Source organism: Staurois parvus, unplaced genomic scaffold, assembly GCF_062004578.1.
Source record: "Staurois parvus isolate SC_StPar_1 unplaced genomic scaffold, SC_StPar_1.0 ptg000618l, whole genome shotgun sequence".
Lineage (NCBI taxonomy): Eukaryota > Metazoa > Chordata > Amphibia > Anura > Ranidae > Staurois > Staurois parvus.
This window is the reverse complement of record NW_028318414.1, coordinates 1,825,759-1,846,718: the sequence shown is the minus strand read 5'-3', so window position 1 is coordinate 1,846,718 and position 20,960 is coordinate 1,825,759. Positions and strand designations below refer to the sequence as shown.

Genomic DNA, 20,960 nt, shown 5'->3' with positions numbered 1-20,960 from the left:
TTCTATTCTAAATTGAAAATCGAAATTCAAAATTTCAGAAGTCTATATTCTAATCTTTTAATTTCTATTCTATTTTTTTCTATTCTGTTTCATTCTATTTTATTTGACACACCGCAGGATCGTGGGACAGGTAAGTGTCTGTTTTTTTAAAAGTCAGCAGCTACAGTTTTTGTTGCTGCTGCATTATTTTTTTCACTAGAACTACACTTTAAGCCAGCAGCAGCAAAAAGGTTTCTGACAGCAAAAGGGTTAAGACCATATTATTTTCTAATGGTAGATCCTAGCAGGCCTGTTGAAGTTGAGCATATTGCTGTATATAAAAGAGATCCTGTTTTTTCTTGTTATAATTACTTTGTAACATTTAGTAACAACTTTACAAAGCACTGATCAAAAGTGAAGAGTTCATAAAAGGTAAAAATTCTTTTTTTTTTTTTTTAAATATCCTTTTATGTTACAGGCATTTATGCAGCACTGAAGATTTACAGAGTAATTTACATATATATTTTGTACATTTACATCAGTCATTGCCCACAAGGAGCTTACAATTTAAGGTTCCTAACGCACATTCATACATACATACATACATTAGGGCCAATTCAAAGAGCAGCCACATTATCTAAAACGCATGTCTTTGGAGCAAGGGAGAAAACCCCGAGTACCCGAAAGAGTTGCATGCAAGCACAGGGAGAACATGCAAGCTCCATGAAGGTAGTGTCATGGTTGGGATTCAAACAAACGACCCTAGTGCTGCTAGGCAGCAATGATATTTTGTCTTGACAGATTTCTTTCAAGATCATTTTCAGAATTCCAAGAAATAATACTGCAAATAAAAAGACCCATGGGGTTTATTCCAGCAGCAAATACAATATCACAATTCTAGAGACAAGGCACTTGTTATATAATGGCAATGAAACTGCATCAGTTGCTGGTATGGGGTAAAAAAGAGTATGTTGTGAAATATTGACAAAAGTGAGTTATCTGCGAGAGGGAGTGTTCACACTTCTGCAGTTCCCATCTCACAGGAAAGCTTGGGTCTTTTATACATGTAAACAAGCTGCGTCACTACATAAAAGAAACAGTTTTCAGGCATAGTTCAATGCTAAAGAATGAAATTGAGTGCTTGGGATAGCTTGCACCGCAAAAAATGTTCAGTTAGCCAACAATTGGTATCACCTACCCAAATCACTGTCCTGTCCTATTGCTGTCTATGGGTAGCAAGATACAGCACCAGTTTGTTTACACAACTAGATAGGTAAAGTAAATGTGCTCTATTCCTTTAGTAAATCACCTTTGTGTTTTTAGTACATGTACCCTGCTGCATTATCGATTGACTATCAGACACACAAGTGTGAACAGACCCTACAGCCACCGATCTTTCATGATATACAAATTCCTGTGTTTTGCTCAACAGTTCAGTTGGGTAGAAGGTTTAGTATTGTTCCAAAGTGGATGAACTGTCAGAACTTGACAACTTTTGGAGTCTTTGTGGGTACTTTTTGGGCTTTAGGAATGACAGGAACGTCTTCATGATCTGCACTCATTCCGCTTGTCCATCTGCCAACTGTCATCTGAGCTGTGTACCAAAAAAAAAGAAGTTATATTTACATTAAAAACAGGTCTTAAAATCCATCAACTAAGAATTATATACTGCAATATGACTTTTCTTTTTGATTATAACCACTATAAACAGTTCAATTATTACAATGGAACTTTAGTCAGAAAATTAAGTACTTCTAGATCACGTTATGATGGCCCCTTTTGCAGGTATAGCTATGTAAAACATTAAAAATAAGTGCCTCTACTGTTTAAAATCCACCAATACACAGTCTTACCCTGCACTGCACATGCTCAGTTGCTCACTATTTTTCAGTGCTGTGCTGAAATGTAGAGGCTGATCTGTTGACAGTCTAAAGATTTACTGCTGCTCAGGGGCTCTGGACTTCAGCAAAATGACAGCCACTCACAAGAAGAGAGGAACAATGCTGCAGGCAATTTACAGCACACCATGATAGTGGTAGCATAACTATTAATGTGCTAAAGAACATTATTTTTTTTTTTAGTAAGTTATTATGGGTAAAGTTCCACTTAGACTAGATTTGGTTGTACAATTTCCTTTATATTTACAAAAAGTTACATAAAGTAAGATGCCACTGACAATTCATTTAATTTATAACCAATCAGTTAAGCCAATGCACTATATAATTGTTGGCAGATTGTACAATCAGATTGTAAAATGTTGTGTTGAACATGATGCAAGTTTTTTTCTTGCTGACCACTGTGTAACGACCAAAGTTTTAGAAAGGTTTCATGTGATCCTATACATTATTTATTAAAAACTTAAATATTCTTAAAGCTGAAATCCATGTAGATATATACAAATGAATGTACTTCTGTATTCATTTATACATCAATAAATGTATTTTAATGCAAGCAAGCAGTACAAGTACATGATTCTCCCAACTCACCGATTGGCTGGTCTGCTAGAACCCTGGGGGAAAACTCTGATCTGACAGAACCAAATCTTAAATGAGGTCACTACAGCAAAGCCAAAGATGGCTGTATACATCACCACCAAAGTGACCAGATCAGTTCCCGTGGCATTTGAAAAGGGGCAGTCGGTGCAACTAGTGACTGACACCAGACATGTTTACAGAAAAAAGGCAAAAGCTGGCCACCCCCTTTCCCTCCTCCTAGAGGAGTTCACCGACTCCACGAGTATCTCTTACTGTTTATTTTCAGCCAAGAATCCAATTTGATTTAAAACATTCACTGAAGAAAAAAAAACAATTCTCCACCTGGACTGATTTTTTTGTATTTAGCGCCTTTTCTTCATTGCATTGTCGATTACCTCCTATACATGGCATAGTTGCATTATACCTCCTAGAAGTACTTGTTAGAACACCTGCTCAATAATTAAAGATACCCATTTATAAAGAATACTTGCTAAATAGCTCTGCCCTTGTTAAGGGATGAGATTATACTAAAGGCAGTGCTGTATTTTGGGTAATCCAGTGTAATGCATTTAGATGCATCATAGGCATAGTCCTAGTTACACTACTGAACATTTAATTCAGGGCAGAGCCTATGTGAAGGGGACATGGTCCGTCTGCATCAGTCTAGAAGTCATTGATCCAGCAGATGACCATATTGACTCAGAACTGCTGCATTAGCCACTTGCCCTTTCTGAAACTTTTTGCTTACATAACAAAAACGGGGGGGTATTGCAATTTTTTAGGTCACACGGTAATTGTGCAGTGGTTTTTCAAACGCAATTGTTTTTTTGAAAAAATGCAGTTTAACCATTAGCTGCCCGGCCAATGGCCGTTTGGCGGCTTCAATTGTGTCCCTGCATTCCGGGTGCACGCCATTTGGCGTGCTCCCGCACATGCGCCGTTTGAGCTAATGCAGAGCGGCGCAGCAGTGCGATCCGTCAGCGGCCGTGCACCTCAGACACGGCCGATGACAGATCCGACTACCGGCTCCCGTTGCTGGTACCATGTGACCTGCTGTGACCAATCACAGCAGGTCACATGACAGTTGTATACAATGGATGGCTTCATTCATGATGCCATCCATTGTATACTAGTGCCTAGCTGTGAATGGTCACAGCTAATCACATGCACATGTCATGTGATTAGCTGTGACCAAATCACAGCTAAGCACAAAAAAAAAAAAAAAAAGAAAAAAAAAACCTGAATGAATCGATTTCATTCAGGTAAATGCTTGCTTATAGCAAAGTAATTCTTTGCTATAAGCAAATTGTGTAAAAAAAAAAAAATACTGATCACTTCCCCAAAGTAGTACAATGTTACTATGGTAACATTGCACTACTTTGGTCAAAGTAAAATATGAAAAAAAAATCTTAAAAAAAATTAAAAAAAAATGTAATAAAAAATTAAATATAATAAAAAAAATTAAAAAAAAAAAATATATATATTTTTTTTTTTCATACTGCCACCAGTCAGTGTCCCTGTTCACCGCCATGCCAGTTATATGATGACGCTGTACTGCACTGGTGACAATATGTAAAAAAAAAAAATAGTGAAAATAATTTTTTTAATTTTTTCATTTTCCGAAAAATTATGACAAAAAAAATACAACTTCAAAAAACTCGCCTCTTATGAAGTACGTCGGACTGTCTACTCTGCAAAAAGGGGTCATTTGGGGGATATCTGTACTGTTCTGACATTCTTGGACCTCAAGAAATTAGATTGGCCGTCAGTACTTCAGGATTGATCAATATTCAGATCTATACCATAATTTGTGAACTCTATAACTTTCCTACAAACTAAAAAATACATCCTAATTTGGGTTATTTTCACTAAAGACATGTAGCAGAATACATCTTGGCCTAAATTTATGAAGAACAATAATTTATTTGTAAACTTTTATAACAGAAACAAAGAAAAATGTGGGTTTTTTTCAAAATTTTTGGTCTTTTTTTGTTAATTTAGCAAAAAATAAAAACCCCAGCGGTGATTAAATACCACCAAAAGAAAGCTCTAGTTGTGTGAAGAAAATTATAAAATTTTAGTTTGGGTACAATGTTGTATGACCGCGCAATTGTCATTCAAAGTGTGAGAGCGCTGAAACCTGAAAACTGGCCTGGGCAGGAAGGTGTAAAATTGCACGGTATTGAAACGGTTAATGAATTTTCATCCAGAGAATATAATTTCCAATTTTTGTAAAATATAAAAGATGGATGGAAATCGATACCAAACATGTCACACTTTAAAACTGCATCTGCCCATGGAATAGGGCCAAACGACAGTACCTAAAAATGCCCGTAATCGACACTTTAAAAGCCTTTACAGTTTATCACTTTAGATTTATACAGGAAGTCTGGTACTAGAATTACTGCCCTTGATCTGACGTTCTCGGCGATTCCTCACATGGGGCAAATCCATGTTTACGTATGCGTGAGGGACTGATGCAAGTGTTAGCCTTTGTGCATGAGCACAGGGTGATGGGTGTAGTTTAATATTTTTTACACTGTCCCTTTATTTTTTAGCACTTTTATTGTTATCACAGGAAATATGAATATCCCCTGTGGGCAGTGACAGGTACTTTTTACTCTCTGACCTTCACGGCATATGATCACATCAAGATCGATGTTATCAGATGCTCTCCCATTTTAAAAAAGGCGCTGTTCACATCCACGAAACTGGAAATGATGTATGCAGATCTTTGGTCTGCCGGTCTCCAATCAGGGCCCAGGAGAGCCACGGAAGGCAGCTTCAGGCACCAAGCTAGTATTACCACTAAATCAGTACGTCGCTGGTTGTCAAGGGTTACAGCATATCTAAACCCAAGAACAAAAATGTAAAGTGTTGCTGTATTAGTTTGTTTTCACCCAGTGGTCCAGAAAATAACACACCTCCTGCTTTAGGGTGACAACACTCACTCCCTGTACTGTATTTATAGGAGGAGCAGCAGCATTGTCACCTTAGAACAGAACATGATTTAGGGTTACAACACCATAACTGAGAGAACCCGAAACAATATTACACAGGGAAGCAGAGGCCATTTTCCAGTTTACTAGACTTCTGGTAGGATCTAACACTTATCAAACAGATATACAAAAACGATTGGAATGGTATATTTGATAGAACAAAAAGGGAGCAAACAGGACAAAAACATTGTTAGGGTTAAATACACTTTAACATAATATTGCCAGAATAAAAGATATTTGTGGAAATAGATCAGAAACTATTGCATTGTACAGTGACAGAAAGATATGCCCTAAGTGTTAATTATTCTACTTATTACCACATAAGAAATTAATGACTGCATCATTCAGTGTACCAAAGACAAGGCAGATTGCCCCATGTACAATTTATACCCTCAAGCTGAGCTATAGGCAAAACTTTTCAATTTTGCAAAGAGTAAGGGAGAGTTATAACCTGTCAGATTTTTTTCACCATCTGTGTCCAATTGTGGAGATTTCCCTTCCTGTCCTATGAACAAACAGGAAGTGAGAGGAAATCCTCACAAAATTAAGAGAATCTTTTGGGGTCTCTCAGGTCACCAGAACTAGTGTCCTCATTGGAAGCTTTCCCCTCTATTACTTTTCTGGGGACAGAAGATCCTTAGTATGCACATTCAAAAGACCTACTTTCAGACTGTGTTCGGAGTTCTCTTACTACAGCAACTGTAGTGTTGGTCCTTTTTACAGCATGCTCTGTCAGATTGCTATGATTGCAGTTAGATCTTGTGTTCCAGCAATTTCACTCTTTGTAAGGGCTGTATAATCTTGAAATTAGGCCAGCTTTTAAAAAAAAAAAAAAAATCCCCTCTCAAAAAATTGGGGTGCCCAAAAGTTAAACATACAATGGTTAGGCCCTGCAAATTTATAGGTTCCATGAAGTGATGTTAAAAGTGATTGTAACGCCTCACGTATGCCCAGCAGAGTGACTGGCCTCAGGTGATACAGAGATGAAAAATCCTTCTACATAAGTTGTACCTGTCTATCCAGTCTTCTCTACATCCATTTACAGTGCAGAATGTATACAGCTTGTCTGAGCTTCCAGAGAGCAGGGGGGTGGGGAGCTCAAGTTACACACAGCAGAACTCAGTGAGAAGAGCTGATTGGAGGGAAAGGACACACACCCCCTTCACACAGGAACAGAGCTGAAGCAGTCAATCACATGCTGTGTGCTGTAGCTCCCTCCTGTCACTCATGTTGATAGCAGAGGAGCAAGCCAGTGGACAGAAATGGAAAGGCTCTGGACTGAGACAAATACACACTATAGAAGAACATGCTTTGTTCATATTTCACATCTGAGGTTTATAACCACGTTAACACATTAGGTCATGTGACCTGTGGCAGCTCTGCCTTGTGGTCAGTGATGTTCGTTAAATCTTCATTCACTGAGAACTCTTTGTAATATTACCTGATGTCTGATGTTCTGGACAATCTCTTTGGAAATGCTCAACGGAGCCACAAATCCTACAGCTTCCTCCTAAAGAAGAATGAAGAGGTGTATGAAAGTCTAGTTACTTTTCAGTCTACGTTCTGCAGTGAAAATGTGGAAAACTGCTGTGTGACCTAATAGCTATATGATAAATTTAAAAGCAATTACTCGTGAAAAAAATAAACGTTGTGATCTATGGTAATGAATATTAAAAGTGTAGGGAAAAAAAATGCTGCTCCAAGCATTAATCATAATGCAGCTATGACTTATCGGTTGGGCTCCCCTAAAAATACCATTACCTAGCCGACAATTTGGCTCTTACATTGGCCAGAAACAAGTATGAAAAGCAGCAGTTCTGACTTTGAAATGATTGAATTCACTGCATTAGTAAGACATTTTCAAAAAAAGAACAGCAGTAGCACTTTCCATATTTCACTCAGTACTGGATTCCTTCAATGTAGCCCTTTATAAACTAAACTGAAGGTAGAGGACAATTGCGCAAAAATGAAAACAAATATAAATTCCAGATCTGTTTTCAGTATCTAAACAGTGTTCTGGTTCTTAAAACTCGAAAATGAATACAAAATGACTGAAATACATACCTTCAGCATATAATCCCTTGGGATTGTCTGGACACGACCGCGATAAGTGGCCCATCTCTCCACATATGAAGCATTTTGCATATGGGAACTCTCCTGAAAGATTTGAAAGTGAAATATTACTATTCTGACTTAGTAAAATAATAGCTGGCAGACACTGCTTTAATCTTCAGAACATTTACAATGTGCTGGCTAAAGACTTCTTGTCTCCAAATTTACCATTCCTCAATACTGCCAGTTATCATGAAACGTTCAGCAGTCAAAGAGAATAGTCTGCGATGCATTATACCCAAAGAGATGCTCCCTCCTTTTAAGGACTAAATAAAATCTTAAGGAAATATGAAATTTGTTTTTAAATGTTACCTTTCAACAATTCAGTTGAGCAGGTGAAAATCTAGGTTCTTTTTCACGTTTACATGGCTATTCTTCACCTTTTACAGAACTCAGGGCCTAAATGATACACACAGCAACAACCCCTACCTGCCTGTTCAGATGGACCATCCAGACTTATATTAGAGAGAGCCTGAAATAAGCAGCTTCTGCTTACATAGCGCTCTGACACCAGTGTCATGGAAGCACCATGGTTAAAATTGTTTCTGTAAATAGCCCATATTTACAGTAAATCTAGTAGTTAGTTGGATTTATTCTATAACACTGACATTTTGTAGTATATCCAAGTCCCTTTTTTAGTTTTCATGAAATGTAAGGAAGATATGCCAGCATTTATATTCACACAGGTAGCAGAGACACGTTGATCCAATTACAATGGAAAGGCAAATATTGATTCAGCAAGTACAGGATGGGAGGTGTGAAAGTTGTGCGACCACCCTGTCGTAGTTACATTATCCCATCTTTGGTGTCAGAAAGACTTCATGGGTATTACTACTTCGACTGAGATGGCTAAAGGTGTATATTGCTGTCAAAACTTCAGGGTAGAAATGTTAAAATAGAATATGTGAAAGACAGATGATGTTTTATCGTCCCCAACCCTGTTCAAGGATGGTTGTTCAAGAGCGTCAACTATTTTCAGTTTTAGTTTTCTAGACAACTGCTTACAAGAACCCATGGTGCTGATTGTTGGGGCAAGGTCAGATGAGTCTGGGCATTTAAAACCTTTGAGATTGACATCACCTGGTCTTCCCAGACGATGATTGAGAACAATCCATGACACTGGCAGGTCACAGCTTGGCAAAGGGGGCAGTGCATGCTATAAATTCTGCAGGGTGCCCAAACGTTTGCAGACGCCATTTTTTTGTTTTCTGTTATTTTGAAAGTGTAAATGATGGAAATAAAATCTAACTTTTGTTGACATATTATAAGAATGTCTAATCTGTAATTTGATGCCTTTTGGAGATTTTTCCATCTTTCCTTGGCTTCTTTATGCACATTAATACAAATTTTTAGCTGGGGTGCCCAAACTTTCGATCCCCACTGTACAAATGAGATGGCTATATTACTCTGTGTGTTCTGCTTCTTCCTTCTGTTCAATGGACATGTATTTTTTGCTGACAGTGGTTGGAGCTGAAAAATTGGCTTGGATAAGCTATGAAATATCTTCAACATTACAGAAAAAAAAAAAAAAAGCTGAATGTGAGCAACTGCTACTAGTTAAACCAGGGGTGTCAAACTCAATTTCATCACAAGCCGCATCAGGGTCAGTTTTAGCTGCAAGACGAGATGTCCAGAGCACACCACCTTCCCTTTACATCAGATGTCCGAAGCCCCCCCACCCCACTATCACAAGTCAAGAGTCCCCCACCCTCCCTTACATCACAGTGCACCTCCCCTTACCTTGCTGCTGCTGGGAAAAGGCTGGGCAGCAGAAAGTGCAGGGCCTGGAGGAAGACCAGAGGAGGGCTGGAGTCAGCTGCAGCTACATGATCTGTCGGAGGAGTTCTGTCCTCTCTGCTACTGGCTGCTGAGACAAGTTAGGTGCTATAGCTGCAGGAGGGATGCGAGGGCCACATGAAATGACCTGACAGGCCTGATTTGGCCCGTGGGCCTTGTGTTTGATACATGAGAGTTAAACTATAACATGGATAAATGAGAACCTTCACAGATCGCTCTCATGTAAATCCCTTATATCAGCTTTATGAAGGTTGATTATATTCTAAATAATGGAAAAATATACCAACACAGTAACTTGGCACTCATTTAAAAACCAGAGGACATTCCCAAGAAATAACCCTCATATGTACCAAGAGCTGGATCCACTTTGGCTCTGCATTTGTTGATTTCATGTTCTGTTGATCCACATCGAAAGCAGATTCCTGTACCCATCTCCTGACATCTTAGAGCCTCCGAGCAGTCAGCCATGCCATGGCCAGGCTTACGACAGTGAAAACAGACCTGGAAAATATAAAAGTAGGCCACATGTCATACACGATCACCAAACACTTGGCGGCTGCAAAGAGAATCCATTCAGGTTATGCCCATAATTCATCAGACCAATGAAATAAGACATCTTATTACTGCCATGATCAAGATCTCCACTGTGCTCTTGTTTACTACATTTTTCAATCTGTGGCCTTGGGATGGTTTTGCAAATCAGAAGCCCCTATCTACGAAGCTGAACAATGCTGAAAAATGCCCAAAGCCAGCTATCCAATATGTTTTTTTACATTGAGCTAACGCACTATAAAGCACGACACATTAGTTGCAATATTTTAAACAATTTAACTGTTCCCTAAAAAGGAAAAAAAAATGGAATCTATTCCCCAAGCATGTAAAGTGGACCATTCATAATATGGTCATTAACTGTGTGACATACCTATGACACACAATTATACCCACAAAAATGCATGCTATGCTAAAGAAATCATAGTTAGATATGCGCTGAGAAAATTTTGCCCGGAATCTGCGCTGTTCAAAAAAACGGTGATCAACTTTTATTCACTTAAAGACCACCCATCCGCAGTGTACTGTGGATGGGCGGCAGCTACAGGCAAAGTGATGAACTGGTATGTCGCTCTGCCTTTCCCAACACAAGGGGGTGCAGTATGCCCACTGGAGGGCGCAGCACGTCACTACCCCCCCCCCTCCCGTGTCCACCGGATACATCAGAATGAACATCCCAATGAATGGGACCCGCTGATCATGTGATCACTATGCAGTCACATGATCACAATGCTAGGCAAAGCTGTTATGAATCAATCTGATTCATAACAGCTTGCTTTGCTTCTCTTCCTGGTGAGCTGTGATTGGCCCACAGGTCTCACATGGTACATGGGGTCAAATTACAGCTCCCTGTACCATGTGACCAGCTGGAGCCAATCACAGAACACTATTATTTTGAACTGCCATGAACTTAAGTCATTCATGACAGTTCAAAGCAGGCACTGCATTGCAGGAGCAATAATGTTCATTGCTCTTGCAATGCAAAGTGTAAAAAAAAAAAATTTATCTCTGATCACCCCCCACCAGACTAATAAAATGTTACTATGGTAGCTTTCCACTACACTGATGAAAGTAGTTTTAAAAACAGTAGTAAAAAAAAAAAATAATATTGAGACAATTTTTCTTTTTCTTAACTACTTGCCATCCTGTTTGCTGCGGATCAGGGCAAAGTGACGTACCTGTGTCGCTTTCTGTTTCTGGGTGTGTGTGCGCATCCCCACTGCCCCCCCCCCCCCATCAGTCTAAGGAGAGTGAACACCACACTGTATATCAATATATTGATCAAATAGAATTATACTAGTGCCTCCTTAAAAAAGTGTTAGCAGGATCTGCCCCATTCGCTGCCAGCACTAGCGTTTAGCCCCTCCTCTGTTTTTCACTGAAAGTTAGTATCAAATAATTGTGGGCCAAAGCAGTTTTTACATACAACAATATATGGGCCGCCCACCAAGTTCAGCTCTTGCCAGACAATCTGCTTGGAAACCTATCACAGTTTTTTTGGGCCTTAACCCTCAACATGGGCATTACTAAAAAGAATTAACTGCGGTCATATTGGTCCACAGACCCGATTCATCAAGTGTCCATGTTCTCTGTTGTTACACATATGCCCAACAAGGACCAGCTACATACTGGTACATTACTGGACTTTGAGTGGTTATACTAGGATGATGCCTGCAGCTACAAGCATCACCCTGGTATTGTTTTTTTTCAGCTGGGGGTCGCCTGTTATGTAAAAACAATCCAGGTGGCTAATTAGCCACTGGACCGCTTTTACAAGCAGAGGGAAGGGACATCCCCCTCCTTCCACTGCTTTCTTGGACTCTCCCGTTCCACCAGGGAATTTGAGAATGCAAGTGGCAGTTCCGCTGGCTGACCATAGAGCTGACCAGAGATCAAAATGGCTCTTGGATCCTGCCTCCTGTGGCCTCAAGGTCATCACAAGGGCAAAAAAAGCATTATTATAGAGAAAGACAAGTAAAAAAGAAAAATATAAAAATTTATATATATATATATATATATATATATATATATATATATATATATATATATATATATATATATATATATATATATATATATTTTTTTTTTTAATTTTTTTTTTATTATTATTATTATTAATAATAATAGAGAAGAGGGAATAAAGGAAAGGGAATATATAAAAGATATAAAAACTGCCCATGAAAGATTTCACTTTCTTCATATATCAACATGTGTTTAGGGGTCCAGATGAAGAATTCAAATTAGATCACCAAGGTTTGTGTACGAGAAGTGTGTAAGTCCAGTAATAAAGGAGAGCTCTGCCATTCTGATCCCCATTTCCTCTCACATTTTGTAAAAGTCAGGGACTTACAGGGAAAAATGGAAACACTACATGATTTGCAGGTGTGGAAGCGACGACATGTTTCATGTTGAAAGCGGAAATTATGTAACATTCTTTTGCTTCCACTGTGTGATGAGACACCTAGCTAACAGGTTGGTAGCAGCACTTTCGTCATTCACTGTGTGCGCTGCTAGTAATACGGAGTCATATCGGAGCTTACTGAGCTTCAAAGGGCAAATTGTTGGTGCCCGCTTAGCTGGTGCTTCTGTGACTGAAATTGCTAATTCATATGCAGTGTCACGAGGTACAGTATTAAAGGTTATAACGACATATATGGTTTCCAGGAAAACGTCATCTGATAAGCATAAGTGCGGATGACATGGTCAACTGACTGAAAGAGACAAAAAGGACATTGCACAGGATTGTGACCCGGAATAGGAAAACAGCTGCTGCAAAAGTGACTGCAGAGCTCAATCTTCGTCTTCCAAGGATCGTGTCCACAAAAACTGTGTGGAGGGAACTCCATAAGCAAAACATTCATGGGTAAGCTGCAATTGCCAAAGCACCAGTGACTGATATCAATGCTCAGGAGAGGAGAGAGTGGTGCAACACCCATAAATCATGACCTATCAATCAATGAAAGGGGAACTGAGCTTCACACTGTTCCCAACCACTGGATATGTTTGCATGTGGTGGACACTGTCCCAGGCTTATGATGAGGACTCTCTTGTGCCAACAGTAAACAGTTTGTCATATCTTGGCATTCTGCATGCCCCATCCTCACCCTGCAAGGTAGAGACAAAATTATGGAAACACCGGTTAAAAGAACAAATTTGGACTGCTATTGGCATCCAAAACAGCTTGAATTCTTCTGGGAAATGACAAATAGTCTTTGATGGGGGATAATGGAATCTGACACCATGCAAAAATCATTCCAGTTCTCCCAGAGATGCCAAAAGGTGGAAAATGAGCCTGAACCTTGTTCTTAAAAACTGATCATCATAGCTCTATGATACTGAGATCTGGCAACAGTGGCGCCTGTGGAATGTGTGAGATCTTGTCTGCATATTCCTCAAACCACGATATGACAACGCCAGCAGTGTAAATGGAAGCATTATCGTACATGGCACTGTCTTCAGGAAACAATATCTGCACCGTGGGGTGCACATGGTCAGCCAAAGTTTGCTGGCAGGGACTCTACCTTTCAAGGGGATGATGGGGCGTGCAGAATAGCAAGATATGGCTGCCCAAACCATAATTGCATCACCACCATGCTTTACCACTGGAACAAGACAGTCCTGATGGTAAGCTTGGGACCGTGTTCACCACATGAACAGTGTGAAGTTCGATTCATCGGACCATATTACAGTTTTCCATTGATGGATAGTCCAGGATTTATGGGTGTTGCACTCTCTCCTCTTCTGAACAGTAACCACTTGCCGACCGCAGATAGCCGAATGACGGCTTCACTGCAGCCGGCCAGTTCTGGGAGGACATCATATGACGTCCTCCCAGAACACGCCCTCCCACGTGCACCCGGCGATCTCCGTGATCGCTGTTTCCTACAAACACAACTGATCACGTGATGTGGTAAAAGGCCAATCACAGCGGCCTTTTACCATGTGATCAGCCGTGTCCATTGACACAGCAGATCACTGGTAAATGCAGTTGCCGGTTATCGGCTGCACTTTCCTCACGCTGTCACAATGTGAGGAAAGTACTGCCGATAACCGGCAATTGTTAGAGGGTGGGTGCAGTGTTGCATGACTGCGCAATTGTTAAAGTACGATAGCACTGAAAGCTGAAAATTGCCCTGGGCAGGAAGGGGGTAGAAGTGCCGGGCAGGCAAGTGGTTAATATTGGTCACTAGTAGTTTGGCAATTGCAGCTCGCTCATGAACATTTTGCTTGTGGAGTTCCCTCTGCACAGTTTTTGTGGACACGGGTTTTGGAAGGCTGATCTCTGCAGTCACTTTTGCAGCTGGTTTCTTATTCCGGGTTACAATCCTGTGCAATGTCCTTTTGTCTCTTTTGGCCAGTTGACCGCGCTTATGCTCGTCAGATGACATTTTCCCGGACACTGTATATGGTGTCATAACCTTTGATACTGTACCTCGTGACACAGCAAATAGATTGGCAACTTCAGTCACAGAGGCACCAGCCAAGCGGCACCAACAATCTGCCCTCTTTGAAGCCCAGTAAGCTCTGACATGACTCCGTATTACTAGCAGTGCATGACACAAGTGAGGCTTACCTCCTGTTAGCTAGGTGTCTCATCACACAGCAGAAGCCAAGAATGTTACATCATTTCCGCTTTCAAAGTGAAACATGTGGTCACTTTCACACTTGTCCAACCCCTGTATATCTGAGCAATTCATTCAATGTGTATCACATCAGGTGGCTCCTGCACTAGTAGTTGATGGTAAATCTAAAGAAGACTGAACAATTAGATTGTACAATGTATGGTCACCTTAAAAGAATATAAAACCGTCAACATTGAGCTCAGAGGGCATGCAGGCGATGGAGGGGCTGCCAGGGCTCCACTGTACAGCCCTGGTCTGAGCTGATATCACGTACAACGTGAGCAGACTGAGCCACAGATAGCACATATCAGACAGAGGCGATCATCCTGCACAAGGGGGCAGCATCGGTTCCCACACCCCCAGGCCGCTCTACTCACCATCTTGTTCTTCTTGTTGGTCTGTCTCTTCAGTCTCCGGCCATCCCGGCGCTGCTCCTTGAACACAGCATTGAAGCCATTCACATCCTGATTGACATACCCGCCTTCCTTCTTTTTCTTCTTCCTGGGCGGCTGAGCAGACCTTTCCTGGCCGGCCTTCCCCAGCTGTTCCCATGGGGTGGCCGCACACACCTTGCGGTTCCGGCTTGGAGCGTTCACATGTCCGGGACGAGCCCACCGAGTCATCTCTACTCCACACTGTCCGCTGTACAGGACTAAACCGGAAACACGTCCCTGCACGGCCGGATGGACGGCGCTCAGAACACATTGTAAAAGGCTGCCTCGGCCGCCATCTTTGCTGTGGGCAGTTGGCGTTCAAAGTGTTATAGGATGTCTATTCTAAATCCCTGATCGAACATGTCATACATTTCAGCTGATCATTCCTTAGCTGTGATGGCTATTAGCTTTATTTTCTTCGGCTAAGAACTTTTGCTGCAAGCATGAAGAGATAACAGTTGATTCTGCCAGAAATTCAGTGTACCTTTAAAGTGTAACTAAAGGCAAAACTTTGCCTTTCTATGTTGAATAGAGTAATGGAGGGTTATAACCGCTGTCAGCTTTTTTTTGCAATCTGTGTCCCACTGAGGAGATTTTCCTTCACTTCCTGTCCATAACCAAAACAGGAAGTGAGGAAATTCCACCCAAATGAGGGAATCCCTGGTTGTCCCCAGACTACTGTCCCTATTGGAAGATTTTCCCTCTATTACTGTTCTGATGACAACTGAAAATGTGGGATTTTCTTTTACTTTCATTTTTTATGACAACAGTAAACAGGACAAATGGAGAGGGTGACTCTCCCTAAGGCTAGGTTCACACCTGTGCAGGTTGCGTTTGAACCGTTTCTGCATTGCGTTTTACATTTTTGAACCTGCATTTGTGATGCGTTTTTTGATGCATTTTGCGGTTTTTAAATTTTTTTTCTTGTTGCTAGGCAGATTTAAAATGCATAAAATATGCGGCAAAAATGCACTACATACTTTTTTGCAGCGTTTCCATTGAAGTCTATAGAGCCAAAAACGCAACTTTTTGAATTCATAAAAGTCCCTGGCCCTTTCCAAAAAACGTACCGAGTGAAAACGGAGAGATGTAAACCTGTCCCATAGGAAATCATGTTAAATGGACTCTGCTGCGTTTCTGCAAAACGTTGCGGAATACACTTGGTGTGAACCTAGGGTAACAAGGACACTGATAGCAATAGAAAAATAGATGTTCTAATCCATCTCCACTCCAAAAGTAAAAAAAAATCAAGTTACTTACCGTAATGTCTTTTCCGGGAGTCTTTCAGGCCAGCACCTTGAGAGACCTTGGCTCCTCCCCATCTGAGGAAACACCTCCACCCTAAAATAAAAGACCTCCACTCCCCTCCGACCTCAGTTCTCCAAACATCCTCCGGTCACCTGGGGAGACACAACGTGAGACAACGTAATCATAACAAACCATGCTCACATAATCCATATCAACACTGGGTGGGAAACCGGTGCTGGCCTGAAAGACTCCCGGAAAAGACGTTACCGTAAGTAACTTGATTTTTCCCCTTACGTCTTTCAGGCCAGCACCTTGAGAGGATAAGCGAGTACTCACCCCTCGGGCGGGCTAACTGCTTGCAAGACCTTACGACCAAAGGCCTGCTCCTGCACCGAGACCAGGTCCAACCTGTAATGTTTGGCAAACGTGTCATAACTGGACCATGTTGCCGCTCTGCAGATCTGCCCCGGGGACGTCCCTGCAAATTCAGCCTGAGTAGCTGCCACCGCTCGGGTGGAATGCGCCCTGATACCTTCCAGAACCTCCAGGCCTTCCGCCTGGTATGCTCCAGTAATTGCCAACCTGCCAGCGTCCTTCTGGACGCCTTTTTTCCTTTTCTAGTTCCCTTGAAAAAAACAAAAAAGGATTCGGTGCTCCTAAACTCCCTAGTCCTTTCTAGATATTGGAGTACGCACCTTCTGACATCTAATAAATGAAAATTTTCCTGATCACCCCCAACCAGGTCAGGAAAAAACGAGGGAAGGACTATGTCCTGTTCCCTCTGGAATCTCTGTGCCACCTTCGGGATGAAGGATGGGTCCGTCCTGAAAACTACCCTATCCGGAAAAACACGGAGATAGGGCGACCTGATTGATAATGCTTCCAGCTCACACACCCTCCTTGCTGTGGTGACCGCTACCAAGAAGCCAGTCTTGACGGTGAGTTCGCCAATCGAGCAGGACTCCAGGGGCTCGAATGGCGTCCTCGTCATCACACCAAGTACCTTGGCCAAATCCCACATCGGAAATGGTCTGGCCCTTGGAGGCCTCTGTCTCACTAGAGCTTTAAAGAATCTAGCTACCAGCGCCTCCCTGGCCAGGGGTGTCTCCAGGAACACGCTGAGAGCAGAGATCTGTCCCTTGAGCGTGCTGATAACCCCTTGTCAGCCCCTGCCTGCAGAAATTCTAACACAGACACTAAACTGTGGGTCGCCAGCGACATCTGATCACACCAAGCTGCAAAGCGACCCCAGACCCTACTGTAAATGGCCTGGGTCTCCTCTTTCCTACTGGCCAGTAACGTGGACACTAACCTGGGCGAAAAACCCTTCCCTAAGAGGAGCTGCCGCTCAGAAACCAAACGGTTAACCTCAACTTCCTCACGTTGGGGCAAAGGACCGGTCCCTGTGACAACAAATCCTCCCTTGGTGGCAGCTCCCAGGGTGGATGGGAGGCTAAACTCCTCAGTGTCGCGAACCAAGCCCTCCGTGGCCAGAAGGGAGCTATCAGAATTAATGAGGTCCCCTCTGTTCTGAATTTCCTCAAAACTAGGGGAAGCAAGGGAACCAGGGGGAAGGCGTAACACAGTCGGTAGTTCCACTTTTGACTCAGCGCGTCCACCGCCCTTGATCCGTCCCAGCGGGACAGGGAAAAGAAGGCTGGGACCTTGTTGTTCCTTCCCGAGGCAAAAAGGTCCACGTCCGGGGATCCCCACCTCAGCACAATTTCCTGAAACACCTCGGGGTTCAGGGCCCATTCTGATTCCCTGAGCCGTGTTCTGCTCAGAAAATCCGCTTTCCGGTTTAGCTCTCCTCTCAAATGTACTGCAGGCAGGGATGCCAAGGTCACCTCTGCCCAGGACAAGAGCGTTGCTGCTACGGCTCCAAGGGCCCTGCTCCTTGTCCCCCCTTGCCTGTTTACATACGCCACTGTCGTGGCATTGTCCGATAGGACTCGCACATTGTGGCCCGTGATTCTCATCTGGAAGGCCTGAAGAGCCTCTGCCACTGCCCTCAGCTCCCTCCAGTTCGAGGACCTGTTCCTCTGCTACCAGGACCATTCCCCCTGAGCCACTAATCCTCCCAGGTGGACGCCCCATCCTTTGGAGCTGGCATCCGTCGTGACCTCCCTGGACACTGGGAAGCACCATAATAACCCCTGGGTTACACTGGACGACCTTCTCCACCACCACAGCGACCTCTTTACACTGGGGGGAACCAGGACTCGGTCCTCTAAGGAGTGAGCACTCCCGTCCCAAACTCTCAGGACCCATAACTGGAAGGGGCGCATATGTAGACCTGCCCATTGCACTGCCGGGATGGAAGCCGTCAGTAGACCCAGCACTGACATGGCCTGCCTTATCGCTATTGGCCTGTTTCCCTGCACCAGTCTGATCCCTGCCTCTAATTTGGACACCTTCTCCAAAGTCAGGCTGACCCTCTGACCCACCGAATCCAGAGTGTAACCCAGATAAACCATCCTCTGAGAAGGCACCAGACAAGATTTCTCTAGATTTACCATCCACCCAAGGTTTTCTAGATGGCCCTGCACTATACCCAGATTCCGCAGAAGGTGAGCCTCTGAATCTGCGAAGAGCAGCAAGTCGTCCAGATAGGCTATCACTGGAATTCCCTTCAAACAAATAGGAACCAGTGCCTCTGTCAGAACCTTGGTAAAAATTCTCGGAGAGGAGGACAGTCCGAATGGAAGAGCCCTGAACTGCCAGTGTTGCACTCCTCCCTCTCCCTCACCTGCCAACCTGAGGAACTGCTGAGTTTCCGCAATGGGCACGTGCAGGTATGCGTCCTGCAGGTCTATGGATGCCATAAAAGACCCTGGCGGGATCAGGGACCTGACCATAAACATAGACTCCATATGGAACCTCCGGTAACGCACAGACCTGTTGAGGGGCTTTAGGGTTCAAAATCAGCCGGAATGCTCCAGACGGCTTTTGAACCAGAAATACATGGGAGTACACCCCCTTCCTTTGTTCCCTTTCTGGGACCCTGACTATGACCCTTCGGTCTTCTAGATCCTCTAAGGCATTGATCAGGGCAGCGGCCATCGCCGAGTTTCTCGGATGCGTCGTCACCATATATCTCTCGGGCGGTGTCCTTACGAACTCCACCCGATAACCCCTTCTGATAATATCCAGAATGAAGGGGCTGGCAACCACCGCTTCCCACTGCGGGAGGAAGGCCGCCAATCTTCCTCCCACAGGAGGCACCGAGTCAGTGCGGTTTCTGGGGCTGCTCAGGAGGGCGAAAAATCGCCCCTCCCCTGCCCCGACCTCTCTGTCCTGTAGGCCTACCCTGGCCCACCGGTCTCAGGCTCAGTCTCTTTAATGGACAGGCCCTACGTGTCCCTCCCTCCGGCAACTTCCTCTTGAGGGGAAAAGATTTTTTCTTGTCCGCCGTCCAGTCCAGCAATTCCTCCAACCCTGGGCCGAACAGACAATCTCCTGTGAGAGGGATACGGCACAGTCTGACCTTGGAAGTGATGTCCCCTTGCCACGTTTTTAACCATAGTGCCCTCCTAGCCGAATTGGTGAGAGCCGCTGACCTAGCCCCCAACCTCACCGACTCAGCAGAAGCATCCGCAATATATTCTACCCCCTGTAGAAGGGTCTCAAAAGAGGCCAGGATCCTTTCCTTGGGGGAGTCCGCCACTATATGGGCCTGCGACTGAGTAAGCCAGTACTCCAGGTTTCTGGCTACCACCGTCGAGGCCATGGCCGGTTTCAGATTGTACAGGGTTGAGTCCCAGGCTTTTTTAAGGAGGGATTCCGCCCTCCTATCCAGCAAATCTGGTAGAACCCCCATGTCCTCAAAAGCCAGGTCTGTCCTCCTAGTTGTTTGGGAAAAGGCCGCGTCTAGCTTGGGGTTCTTGTTCCACACCGCCGCGGGGTCCTCACTAAACGGAAACCGTCTTTTTAACGTTTTAGAGAAGAAAGGCTTCCTCTCTGGGTCCTGCCATTCCTTCTTAATAGTCTCGATTAAGACGTCATACACAGGGAATATTCTGTATCTATGCTCCTCCAACCCCTGATACATCTGGTCATGGAGAGATAGGGTCTTAACCTCCTCCTTTATGTCCAGGGTCTCATAAATTGCCCCCAGGAGCTCATCCACCTCCTCTAGGGTCAATTTATACCGGGAGGGACCCCTGCCTTCCTCCGAGGGACCCTCCCCTGTGGATTTCTCCTCTGACCGGGAATCCCCTAATGGTTCCTCCTCCTCCCTAGCCAAGAGAGGTTCCTTGCTTCGACTCAAGGCCGCCGGGGGGGGAGGAATGTGTAGGCTGGGGAAGCGCAAACCGCTCCATGAGTGATTTAAAGGAGTCAACCGTGCTAGTCAACTCCTTTACTGACCTAGCTAAGTCCCCCTGTTCAGGCCTGTCCTCCCTCACTAACCCCTCTATGCATGGGCCACACAGCACCTTCCTCCAGGATTCTCTCAACACCTCCTTGCATTATGGGCATCTCCGTTTGGGCTCCTGGTGTTTGGTTTTAGCCCAAGCCTTGCCCTGAAAAACATAAAGAAGGGGCAGGAGGGAAGTCACTATACTATCCACCCATCTCTCTTCCCCGGCAGAGCCTAAGGACCTGCACCCACCGCAGACCCCCTGCCCTACCCTTCCGAGAAAGCCCCTGGAGCTAGGGGGCGACAGATAGGGGAGGCCTCCACTGAGGCACCTTACCTGTATCTGGCTGGTGCTGGCGTCTCCTGGTCCCGGTGCCTCCGACATC

At 43.8% G+C, this 20,960-nt stretch overlaps 2 protein-coding genes across 2 annotated transcripts; both read right to left on the bottom strand.

The window, feature by feature from the left end:
* Nucleotides 1-827: 827 nt before the first annotated feature.
* ZCCHC9 (zinc finger CCHC-type containing 9) lies at nt 828-15,206 on the bottom strand. Its single transcript, XM_089693225.1, has 5 exons — nt 14,910-15,206; nt 9,712-9,862; nt 7,517-7,609; nt 6,894-6,962; nt 828-1,573 (listed from the first exon to the last, which is right to left on the bottom strand). The coding sequence occupies exons 1-5, from the start codon at nt 15,153-15,155 to the stop codon at nt 1,458-1,460; spliced, it is 675 nt and encodes a 224-aa protein (XP_089549351.1). The 5' UTR covers nt 15,156-15,206; the 3' UTR covers nt 828-1,457.
* Nucleotides 15,207-17,545: 2,339 nt separating this feature from the next.
* LOC149449454 (uncharacterized) lies at nt 17,546-20,265 on the bottom strand. Its single transcript, XM_089693198.1, has 3 exons — nt 19,775-20,265; nt 18,662-19,112; nt 17,546-18,193 (listed from the first exon to the last, which is right to left on the bottom strand). The coding sequence occupies exons 1-3, from the start codon at nt 20,263-20,265 to the stop codon at nt 17,546-17,548; spliced, it is 1,590 nt and encodes a 529-aa protein (XP_089549324.1).
* Between the last annotated feature and the right edge of the window lie 695 nt (nt 20,266-20,960).

What these genes read in the sequence shown, in the direction of transcription:
- ZCCHC9 (XM_089693225.1), bottom strand. Translation starts at nt 15,155, where the DNA reads ATGACTCGGTGGGCTCGTCCCGGACATGTGAACGCTCCAAGCCGGAAC. An exon ending in CCAACAAGAAGAACAAGATG is followed by an intron (nt 9,863 to 14,909) that starts GTGAGTAGAGCG and finishes TATATTTTCCAG; the next exon opens with GTCTGTTTTCACTGTCGTAA. An exon ending in TCCAGAACATCAGACATCAG is followed by an intron (nt 1,574 to 6,893) that starts GTAATATTACAA and finishes TTTGGTACACAG; the next exon opens with CTCAGATGACAGTTGGCAGA.
- LOC149449454 (XM_089693198.1), bottom strand. Translation starts at nt 20,265, where the DNA reads ATGTATCAGGGGTTGGAGGAGCATAGATACAGAATATTCCCTGTGTAT. An exon ending in TCGGTGAGGTTGGGGGCTAG is followed by an intron (nt 19,113 to 19,774) that starts GTCAGCGGCTCT and finishes GCCCCTCAACAG; the next exon opens with GTCTGTGCGTTACCGGAGGT. An exon ending in TGGGTTACACTCTGGATTCG is followed by an intron (nt 18,194 to 18,661) that starts GTGGGTCAGAGG and finishes CAGGCCTTCCAG; the next exon opens with ATGAGAATCACGGGCCACAA.